Source organism: Bombina bombina, chromosome 4 (genome assembly GCF_027579735.1).
Source record: "Bombina bombina isolate aBomBom1 chromosome 4, aBomBom1.pri, whole genome shotgun sequence".
Taxonomy (NCBI): domain Eukaryota; kingdom Metazoa; phylum Chordata; class Amphibia; order Anura; family Bombinatoridae; genus Bombina; species Bombina bombina.
In genome coordinates, this window is record NC_069502.1 from 257,404,102 (window position 1) to 257,416,927 (window position 12,826).

A 12,826-nucleotide genomic window follows, 5' to 3' on the forward strand; every position below is an offset into this window, starting at 1 on the left:
AGTGTAAGGAGTTTATTGCAATGGGGGTGTGGAGGTAATAGTGTAGCGCGGCAATTTGCGATGAGGTGTGTGGTGGTTTAGGGGTTTATAGTCTAGGGGATGGATAATGTAGGTGGAAAACATTTTTTTTAGGTGTTTAGTGCAACATTTTTTTTCGGCACAAACACTTTTTTCAAATTTTCAAGTTGCATAGAAAGTTTGAGAGTAAAATGCGATTGTATTTATTTTCAACCTCTAATATGAGCTTTTTGCGCTCAACGCGGCCCATTATATGTTTTAATGTACTAAAACAATGCCCCAGATTGCAGAACAAATGGTACATAATGCAAAAAGAAGACAAAACAATCTGGATTTTAGACAGACATTATTGTGCTTGGTAAACATATTTTAATATCACATTGAAAAATAAAACACTCAATTGTTGCAGATAAATAATTGTTTATAATTTAAGGATCCTTTATTTGTTTCTCTAAACCAGTGGTTTACAAAGTGTGAGGCTGGCTATCCAGTGGGGGGGGGGCTCTAGAGCTCATAAGGGGATGCGCGGGAGCAATGACACAAGCTACACCTGACTTTGGCCAAACATAGAACAGAGTTTAAGAGCCGACAATAACGCTTGCCATGTCATGGTGGAATAAGAAAACAGGGAGGGATATAGGTGGAAGAAAAGCACTGAGGACAGCTTTATGTTTATCTTGAGCAATAACCTCTGGTTAATAACTTAATACAGGAGTAACAGTGCAAATTGAAACATAAGTGAAGCTCATTTTCGTTGAGCAGTTGTGTGTCAACCTTCCATCAGATGTAAATTGGCCAAATTAAAAATAAATAAATAAATTATTATGATTTTCTTTCAAGAGAAAAATAAAGTAACATAGATTATGGGGGAGCTGCTTAATACATTTTGTCAGAGGGGAGGCCCACTGTCTAAGACTTTGAAAACCACTGCTCTAATCTGATCCAGATAGGGAGTTATTCAATCGTAAACTTATAAAATATAGTTATAATTGTAGCACTTTTTTGTCTCCTTCCCCTTTATAGCATTTACTGGTGGGCTGGGGAGCAAAGTGAAATACAAACACAACAATGTTTTTTCCCCATAAAATGTCCACCTTCCTCCATGATGACATTCCCAAGTTTAACAAAAAGGGAGAGTACTTGATAATTGCTTCAAAATGAAAGGAGCCAATAAAAGAAAATCACCATAATTATATATAAATTTCCTATGCTCAGTTAGAAAAAAACGTCCTGTTTTGTTGCCTTACCTTTTAACACATTCACCAATGGGCAATACCAAAGCAATATAAAATAAAAGGTGAGTTAACAAAAAAACTAGTTAAAAAATATAGAAAAAATGCTAAAAGTGGTGAAACGCACCAGTAAATAGGTGAACCACAACAAATGAGCGATTTTAGCATTATTTTGAAACAAGACATAGGGATTCAAAGCATTGAAACAGATTTATACAATGTTTTACGACATAATTAGCATTTTTAATAAAAAAAAGCCTTACAAATGCAAAGGCACAAAAATAATATATGGAATTCCTGTTTATTAGTGTTTAACCAATGGAAGGTTATTTTAATGTGCTGTGATTGGGGGATCTAGTGAGTACATGGCGGATAAGTGTTTCTCTCCAAAACGCGCCAGCAACACATCTTTTTGACAGCAATTTAAAAGGTTATTGATATATTTCAATCCATTGTGGACTGTTCTGTTTTATGAAAATAGTCTGTCACATATTCTACTATGACTGTCCTTGAAATATTTCCGTCCAACGAGATGTGTCCATAAATATAGTTGAAGTGCAGTGGTACATCCAGCGGCTGGGGAGAGATCCTTCACGGGACCACACATCTGTATTGCAGTCATATGACTCCATTTCCACGCTGTACTCATGCGCCATGCCGTACCAGTGCCCTCCTGTTACATACAGCCGGGACCCTACAGCCGTCATACCTCCATTTTCATGAAGCGTGTGGAGTAGTTGCACCTGATGAAAAATTAGTAAACAAAGATAAAATGTGCCTCTATTCAATACAAAAATGATGCCCAAAAGAGATTATTATCAACACATTTCCTACTTTATTTTACAATCTTTATTTTTCATTTATCTTTTAAACTATCCTGGTTTATGATTTTCTTCCAAGATACAGGGCCAGATTACAAGTGGAATGCAAGTGATATTGGGCTTTCGCAATTGTTTGCACGCAGATTAAATTGAAAGTAAACTTGATCATGTGAGCGCAATCGCTATTTACACTAGAATGATTATCACAATCTCAGAGCTGTGGTTAACTGTTTCGCGAAAATAAAAAGTGTCACAAAACACATCAAAAATACATTACAAGGTACAGTTACACTCATAATAACACTGTCTAATATAAATTATTACAAAAAATATTGCACAAAAAAGTTATAAGGGCTCAAAGATGCGAGATCTCATGTGTTAGAAAAAAAAAAAGACAGGCAAAGGACTTTAACATTGAGATACACACATATACATGTCTAAAGATGTGTGTGTGTGTGTGTATATATATATATATATATATATATATATACATACAGATCTTGTCACAGCAAGATCTATGTCTCCTTCCAAGTTATATCTTTAAGTTGGGTAATCAAATGGGCACTATCCCTTATATAGCCTGGTAAGGCCAACATAATCAGACTAAGATTTTTCAAAGATGTGTGGATCAATTCAATCCAAAATCATTGGATCCAGAACATTGTTTCTCAAGGGTACAGAATAGGTTTCAAAGTAAGACCGCCTTTGAGAAACGTTACATTAAAGGTAACACTGAAAATCCTACCAAGTGCATCCTTTATTTGCTGATACTATATATATATATATATTAAAATCTTTATTTCAAACTCATAAGTCGACGTTTTCGGCCCCATGTTAGGCTTTTTTGACAAAATGTTCTAAAAAAACAAATAAAAGGAACACTTTAAAATCATACACTACCCATATACCTTGTACAATGGTGACAACCCACCACCCCACATTAATAGATGAGACATGACGTGCATTAAAACAAATAAACATATAATACGAAGAATATGAGAAATACTAACAAATCGCACATAACAAAAACATAGTGGAACCAGAAGAACTGGGATCTAACAGGGTTCCCAAGGTAAACTAAAATCAGCATACTGTAGTAATTATATTACGAATACAAAGCCAACCAAAAGTAGCAATACAGAGAAAGGCATACTCAACTGGATACATCCATATTGAGGCAATGTCAGACATAAGACAATATCTATATTACTATTCTCCACGTTCCAAATGAGCCCATATAGCAAAGAATCAAAATGAGTCTGCAGTAGAAGGAATACCTACAAGCCCTAATACATATGAAGGGCTGAAAGCACAGCAAATCTATTAACAGCCGTTACTTCTGAAACACAAATGTCTGTGGATAGCATGATATTACAGACATTTGTGTTTCAGTAGTAACGGCTGTTAATGATTGTGTCTGTTGTGTTCCAAGTGGTTCATATGCATTTGGCCACTTATATCAGCGACCTCTCTTGCTGTTGTTCACCTTAGCCAGCTGATTTTGTTTTAGCTCCCTTTAGATATAGGCTGGTTGTATATCCTACCTATTGCGTTCCATAGATAGTATCTGCTTTTCCTTTGATGAACTGGTTAGAAAAGATTATACAGGATGATTGGGCACGTGCGGAGCATTTGCTGGTGTTAATAGATTTGCTGTGCTTTCAGTAGGTATGGGTGAATGTTTCTAAACATTCGAAATTTAAAACGAATTTTGATACATTCGTTCGTTTGAATCGAATTACGAATGTTTATACAACATTCTAACATTCTATTTTTGAATTTTCGTTTTAGGATTTTTCAATAAAATTCAAAAATATTTGTTTGAATAATAGAATGTTTAGCTATGTATTCATTCAATTTTGAAATGTAATATTCGAATTTGAATGTCACATGTCACATTCGAATCAACAAAAAAAGGGTAAGCCAGCGAGTCATTCAGAGCACTTATTATTTAAAATAGAAAATTGACTTTATTTCAACAGGATAAAAAAATGATACATAAAAGCAGCAGACAAATGAAGTGTCTCACGCGTTTTGGCCTTCAGGCCTTATTCATAGACATGGTTTTACAATCAAAATTAATTCAAATTCGAAATAGTATTTCTAGTCTACAACTGTGTTTAATAATTGTAATATTCGAATTCGAATGCTACATTTGAATTTGAATGTAACATTCTAATTCAAAATAGTATTTCTAGTCTACAACTGTGTTTAATAAATGTAATATTTGAAATTGAATGCTACATTCGAATTCGAAATAGTATTTCTAGTCTAATACTGTTTAATAAATGTAATATTTGAATTTGAATGTAACATTCGAATTCGAATGTGACATTCGAATTCTAAATAGTATTTATAGTCTACAACTGTGTTGTATAAATGTAATATTCAATTTTGAATGTTACATTCGAATGTAGCATTTGAATTCGAAATAGTATTTATAGTCTACAACTGTGTTGAATAAATGTAATATTCGAATTCAAATGCTATATTGGAATTTGAATGTAACATTCAAATTCAAAATAGTATTTCTAGTATAATACTGTGTTTTATAAATGTAATATTCGAATTTGAATGTGCCATTTGAAACTGAAATAGTATTTATAGTCTACAACTGTGTTGTATAAATGTAATATTTGAATTTGAATGTTACATTCGAATTCTACAATTATGTTTTTTATAAATGTAATATTCAAATTCGAATGTGACATTCGAATTCGAATGGGACATTCGAATTCGAAAGTGACATTCGAATTCTAAAGTGAGATTCAAATTCGAAAGGGACATTCGAAAACTGTAAATAACATTCGATAATAGAATTTTTAAGAATATTTGTTCTTGTCAACATTCTATTATGGGAATCGAATTTCTACAATAACATTCGTTCTTACATTCAAATTCGAATATAAACACATTCGCCCATCCCTAGCTTTCAGCCCTTCATGTGTATTAGGGCTCGTATGTATTCCTTGTACTGCAGACTCGTTTTAATTCTTTGCTATATTGGCTAATTTTGAACGTGGAGAATGGTAATATGGATATTGTCTTATGTCTGACATTGCCTCAATATGGATATATCCAGCTGAGTATACCTTTCGCTGTATTGGTACTTTTGGTTGACTTTGTATTCATGATATAATTACTACAGTATGCTGATTTTAGTTTACCTTGGGAACCCTGTTCTTCTGGTTCCACTATTTTTTTGTTATGTGTGATTTGTTTTTTATTTCTCATATTCTGCATATTATATGTTTATTTGTTTTAATTCACGTCATGTCTCATCTATTAATGTGGGGTGGTGGGTTGTCACCATTGTACAAGGTATATGGGTAGTGTATACATTTTTGTGTACCTTTTTTTGTTTTTTTAGAACATTTTGTCTTGAGAAAGTCCTAACATAGGGCCAAAACGTTGACTTATGATCTATTATCTATTATCTAGTTTGAAATAAAGATTTGAATTTTATCTACGAATGTCCTGTGAGTGCCATTCTGTGACAAGATCTGTATATTTTATTCAAGGATTGCACCCGGGCACAGATTGTATCCGATTGGTTGGAGTCCTGGACTGCTGGCTATCTACTATATATATATATATATATATATATATATACTGTTTCAATGAGAGCACTCTCACTTCCAAAATATTAAGTGCCAGGGTGCTAGCAGATATGGATACATAAATGAATTATGGAAAGCACTCTCTGGTCTTTTAGTGAAAAATATTTAATAATTCAAGCGTGACGTTTCGGGGACACACTCCCCTTCCTCAGACAAACAAAAAATTGCATTCAACTGAACATTTAAACATGATAAGCCCCTCCCCCAGTGAGAAAATTGTGCCAAAATTCAAAATAGTTGTCATGGTGATCCTCAATAAACAAGTACTGGCTAGCTAGAGCCTAGTGTAAAGTACAACCCAGAAGAGCTCTGTATACATAAATTAAATCATTATAAGAGAGCAATAAAAGTGAACTGTAAGACATAAAAATGCATAAATCCTTATACTGTGCTAAATTATAATGGCATCAACACATTATCGACACACACAAGTGTAAATATACGTCTATTATACCGCTGACACCCTGGTTCAAGTGAATTACACCAAACTTGTGATACATACATTATCCAGTGATACTAATATTAAAACAGAACAGCCTAGATGGACACAATATACTTTTAAACTTCAGGTACAGAGTTAACAATACACAACCTTACTAGCATCTGACATATAAGACTCACTAGAACAAGTGGAATAAGTGTTATAAATGTTAGAGTAATGGCCCTGGTAGAATCATAGGGGAGTATAATACATTAAATAAGATGAAAAAGTAAATACAAAAAACATATATAATAATAGAATAAAATAAATAAACAAAATGAGAATAATAAAAGTAATAAAAATAAAAATAAATAAATAAAAATGATAATAAAAATAAAAATAAAAATAATAAAAGTAAAAATAAAAATAAAAATAAAATTAAAAAATAAAAATAAAAGGCATAATAATAATAAATAAATAAGAATAAAAATAAAAATAAAGATAAAAAATAAATAAAAATAATAATAAAGTACAAATAAGAATAAGAAGTGGAGATGATAAATAATAATAGATAAATAATACATAGATAAAAATACAAATAGAAAATGGAAACCAGAAAAAAATAATAAATCACAAGGGGTAAAGAAGAAGTGTGGTCAGAAGATAGCAATACAAGACCCAGAAATAGCAGTAGAGACAAAGCCACAAGAGATAAATACCAGAATCATGAGAAAAAGGAGAACCAGACAAAACTCAGAGCACAGGAAAGTGTGAGAGAGAAGAAAAGAAGAAACCAAGTAAAGAAAAACATGTAGCAAAGGTCATGGACAAGAGTGAACAAGTATAAATGGGTCATGGACTCTCAGTTACTCAAGAATAGTGCAGGGATCAATATATGTCCATCTGGAATCCCCAACGTCCATCTGGTGAGATCATCTAGGTAGACTCATCTGAGTCATGAGTCCCCTGAGTTCACAGAAAACAATGCCAGTCCAAGCTGACGTTAAGGCCCCTCGGGCATAATGTGTCCAACTTGTACATCCATTTGGATTCTAGTTGAAGTAATCTCCGATGTCTGTCACCTCCTCTCGGGGGTGCAGGTACATGGTCAATGATCTTAAATCTCAAGTCCTGGACACTATGTCCACTGCTGGCAAAATGATGTGCCATGGGTTGGTCGCTGCCTCCGTTCCTAATTGCAGCTCTAATCGCTGATCTATGGTTGGCCATGCGAGTGCGGGCATCATCCACCGTTTTTCCCACGTAGAACAGCCCACATGGCAATTAATGAGATAGACCACAAAGGGTGTAGTGCAAGTGAGGTAATGATGTATCCTGTAATTATGGTTCGTATCCGGATGGCGAAAGGTGGCTCCAGGAATCATGGAGTGACACGTAGTGCACCCTATACATCAAAAGCATCCCTTCTTATTGTGAGATAGCCAAGTCTTGTTATCGTAACAGTGTACTGGGTCGGTCACCACCAGTTGATCTCTTAGGTTTCGATTTATTTATCATCTCCACTTCTTATTCTTATTTGTACTTTATTATTATTTTTATTTATTTTTTTATCTTTATTTTTATTTTTATTCTTATTTATTTATTATTATTATTATGCCTTTTATTTTTATTTTTTAATTTTATTTTTATTTTTATTTTTACTTTTATTATTTTTATTTTTATTATCATTTTTATTTATTTATTTATTTTTATTTTTATTACTTTTATTATTCTCATTTTGTTTATTTATTTTATTCTATTATTATATATGTTTTTTGTATTTACTTTTTCATCTTATTTAATGTATTATACTCCCCTATGATTCTACCAGGGCCATTACTCTAACATTTATAACACTTATTCCACTTGTTCTCGTGAGTCTTATATGTCAGATGCTAGTAAGGTTGTGTATTGTTAACTCCGCTGGGTTTGGTTCACATATTCAGTATCTCCTATATAGAAGGTGACTGTGAGCTAGCCGTAACCATGGGATAACAGAATTATTCTAACTCGTGCCAAACTCAGATTTTCATTTGCGGTTGCTATGGCAACTAATAGTGTATACGTTATGTTGATTCTGTGAGAAAGCTTGAAATTGGCGTAATGATGAGCAAGCCACATTCAACTTTATTAGACCTGACAAATTGATTGTTGTATAGTTCCATTAAAGCATTATGGAGTTTATGCGGTCATTGTAGGGATTTCCCCCCTGGCGATCTAGCGTACTAGGGTGCTATGGCAACCAAAGTTATGTGTAAGCTATGGCGCGTAGGGATTGATGCATAAGGTTGCTATGGCAACGTATCTTTGAATGAGACAGGGCGCCCAGCACTGACGCTACAGCATGGCCGCAAGGAATGCGTCTCTCGCTATGGCAACCAAACTTATGTGTAAGCTATGGCGTGCAGTGATTGAGGCATAAGGTTGCTTTGGCAACGTATCTTTGAATGAGACAGGGCGCCCAGCACTGACGCTACAGCATGGCCGCAAGGAGCGCGTCTCTCGCCTTAAACCATACAGGTAACGGAACAAATAGATAGAGCTGCATAATTTAGCTAATCGCAAGAAATAGGATGTTTTGGTAAACTATGATTCCGGGGTTGCGCCCGTACCTGAAGTTTAAAAGTATATTGTGTCCATCTAGGCTGTTCTGTTTTAATATTAGTATCACTGGATAATGTATGTATCACAAGTTTGGTATAATTCACTTGAACCAGGGTGTCAGCGGTATAATAGACGTATATTTACACTTGTGTGTGTCGATAATGTGTTGATGCCATTATAATTTAGCACAGTATAAGGATTTATGCATTTTTATGTCTTACTGTTCACTTTTATTGCTCTCTTATAATGATTTAATTTATGTATACAGAGCTCTTCTGGGTTGTACTTTACACTAGGCTCTAGCTAGCCAGTACTTGTTTATTGAGGATCACCATGACAACTATTTTGAATTTTGGCGCAATTTTCTCACTGGGGGAGGGGCTTATCATGTTTAAATGTTCAGTTGAATGCAATTTTTTGTTTGTCTGAGGAAGGGGAGTGTGTCCCCGAAACGTCACGCTTGAATTATTAAATATTTTTCACTAAAAGACCAGAGAGTGCTTTCCATCATTCATTTATATATATATATATATATATATATATATATATATATATATATATATATATACAGTATATATATATAATACAGTATATATATATATATATATATATATATATATATATATATATAATACAGTATATATATATATATATATATATGTGTGTACATATGTATTTATGTATTTATATGTGTATATATGTATTTACAGATATGTATATATACACACATATAAACACATAAAATCATATGTGCATTAGAGTCCTTATTTAGGTATATGAAAACAAGAAACAAAATATTTCTGCAATATTTATATTTAATAAACTGTTTGTGTATTTAATGTAAATAATTCACATTCCAATGTTCTGCACATAGCAGAATATGTTCTATGTATTTTTAAATATATATATTCCTATATATATCTGTATATATCTAAACCTATATATTATCAAGTGAATATATATATATATATATTGTATATATATATATATATATACATATATATATGTATATATATATATATATATATATATATATATATATACATATATATATGTATATATATATATATATATATATATATATATATATATATATATATATATATATATATTACCAAAATACCATCAGATATATGTAGAAATATGTATTTATGAATAAATATAACATTCTTCTACGTGAAGAACATTGGAATGTGAAATATTTTCATGTCTGGTTAGCGTATTTGAGACGCGGTCAGGTTAGCGCACATTAGAATATGGGTTCGGGTGTGCGCATATGAGAATATGAGTTTGAATTAGCGCATATGTGAATATGCGGTCAGGAGTGCACATCTGAGAACATAAGATTGGGTTAGCGTGAGAGTCAAGTGTTTTTTTGCCACTTTTTTTTTCTCCATTGAATTCTATGGGGGAAAAGGTTATCTTTTTGCGCGACAGTCTAATTGGGCTAGAAGTAAGCTAACTTTTTTCTTTCAACTCATAATACGAGTGCAACCCAACGAGTGCAAAAAGTTTACTTCTAGCGCAATTAGCAATGTAGCGGAAGCACTAAATAATGCTCCACTTGTAATCTCGCTCACAGTTTTTCTGTACAAATTATTCTCTATTATAGACTCTTACATCTTTGAAAAATAGTACTAGGAATACTCAGTTGATTTGTACTGCTAACTTTAACACTGTTTTGTTTTTATTCTAATACAAAAAATATATCTTGCGTGTGTATAGCAGTATAAATTTACTTGCAATATCTTTATCTTCGTATATTCCTCAATCTTCTGCCGGCTAAAAATACTAACAACGGGTTAAAAATACTTATTTTAGCTAAGGAAATTCTTGATTGTTAAAGTATTGATTGTTAAAATTAACATTAAATCTAACACTGGAAGGTTCTCATATGATAGGTAGTGGGTTTTTTTTGTGTGTGACAATTTTAATACCAGTTTAATACTACAAATTCCCTGGGAGTTTGTTCATTCTGTACCATTTTTAAATCATTATTGCAAAAATAAGCATTTTCAAATTCTATATAACATGCTGACTAGATATCATAGTATAATCCAATAATCCTCCTTAAAGGGACAATGTACACAGGCAAGCAGTTGATAATTGTATTGAAAGCAGCTGCAGGAACACCATTTCAAATAGGCTGAGTCCTCTCCCAACCGACCCCACTGAATGGTTGATTTCTGCTGATGTCTCATGTTTACATAGATTTTCTTTAGCTAATACTATTGATATAATATTGATATTTTCTGTATAGGTGGCAGTTTCAACAGGCAAAAAAACATCTATTTTAAATGGGAAATTACAGGGGAAGGAGAAATTTGTAAAATGCAGCTGGTAAAATGGATCTTTGGGAAGGCATTAAAGACGGGGGACTTTTACAGTACAATGGGCTCCATGTACAAAGCTGCTCCAGAGCCTTTGCGGGGCAGGTTTGCAGCCCCTTCAGTCGCATGATTGGTCGCGCGAATGAAGGGGCGGGCATTACACACTCCGATGAGTGTGTAATGATACATACAGGCAAGCGGATCTACAGGTCCGCTGCCTGTGTGTATCGAAGGAGGGCGGACAGCTTCGCGAGTTGAGAAGCTGTCCGCCCGCCGCTTAGTACATGGAGCCCAATGTCTCTTCAAGTATAAATTAGACCAATATGTCTCCATTAATAACACCATTGCTATACAGTAAACATATACAGCCTCTTCCTCACCTTTTTCCAAAGGTTTTCTTCTGGGAGGTACATGAACACCTTTTTGGTGTTGTCGGCAATCAGGTACACAGCCCCACCCAGTGCACAGCAGCGTGGAGATGACAGATACTTTGGGATAAATGGGGATGCAATTAAACTCCAGCCATCTGTAAAATACAATAACTCATCACTGGTTTTAAATGTTCAAATCTTGCTTATAAAAGCATGAGTATTACCATACTACATTTATACTGTGGTATGGAGAGAGGAAGGAAGGTACTTCCTGCGCAATTAGACCGGGTGTATATTACACTTGATTACAACAACATACAGCCCTCACTTGACATCAGTTTATCATACTTATGTTTGGAATTTACTTTTACTACAACAGCAGAGGTTGAAGTTATAAAGTCTGTTCAGCGTTATTGGTTGGGAATATCCGTTGCAAACACATTATTGCACTATAGCTCTGAGCTACTTTTATTTACTCTCAGTTAAAAGTGTGGAAATGAATATACATTTATCATAAGTAATAACTGTGGAATAGCTTGATGATAATTTTATAACACAGATATATTAAAATTGTTTAGTGTTCTACAGAATAATACTGAAGATGAAATCCACCCAACTTCACATAAAAAAGACAAGCCTTCCTGGGTGTTTATTTCACTCGTACATTCATGACATATTTATCACTGGTGTATTGGGTTTTATTTATGAAGCTGTGGATGCAGTGTCTGTGCCCTTGCAGTTCAGTCTTTCTTTCTCATGTGCAATTCCAAGTTAAAGCAGCCATCTTAAGAATTTTTAGATTTCTGAAGGGAACTACAACATCTGATTTTTTATTTGATAGTTTCATTTTACTGATCCTTAGAGTGATATGAAGAACAGATCTCAAATAATGTGACTTAATAGGCCACAAATAATGTGACTTAACTGTTCTGGGTATAATAAATATTCAAGGCAACTATTAGTTTGAATGAGTTTGTGTTTGAATGCAGTATTTATTAGTAAGGTATTGCTGTCAGAGCTTTAATTCAAGGAAATGGTTTTCTTCCCTATTCACGTTTTCCTATGGGTAACCCTATGAATATTTTACTCATATATTGTCATATGGGAACATGAGGGAAAATAGTGTTTATTCTTCTAAATCAATTTCCATCATATTCATGTCCAAACACCATAAAAAATAAAGAAAACACCCTTTAAAACTGTAGCTGGGGTATTTCCTGTTTAAATATTATATTTTTGCTTGGGTCCTCTTTTTCTTTCCATGTAGGTCCTAACCTAGCTATATGTGAGCTAAAGCCAACAGAAATAAGTGGTCTATACAAAGAAAGGAGAGGGTGAGAAGTGCCAAAGAGATATGGGAAGTTCTACCTACTACAAGTGACACATTGATTTATTGAAGAATTATACAC

The 12,826-nt window shown here is 33.5% G+C and overlaps 1 protein-coding gene across 1 annotated transcript in view; it reads right to left on the minus strand.

Annotated features, from left to right (window-relative positions):
- Positions 1–351: 351 nt before the first annotated feature.
- The window catches only part of KLHL30 (kelch like family member 30), a 104,055-nt gene continuing 91,580 nt past the window's right edge, over positions 352–12,826 (minus strand). The window contains exons 7-8 of the mRNA XM_053709916.1: positions 11,427–11,572; positions 352–1,993 (exon numbers count right to left, since the gene is read on the minus strand). Coding sequence (XP_053565891.1) covers positions 1,748–1,993; positions 11,427–11,572 — 392 coding nt within the window. The 3' untranslated portion in view covers positions 352–1,747. The remainder of the gene's footprint in view (positions 1,994–11,426; positions 11,573–12,826) is intronic.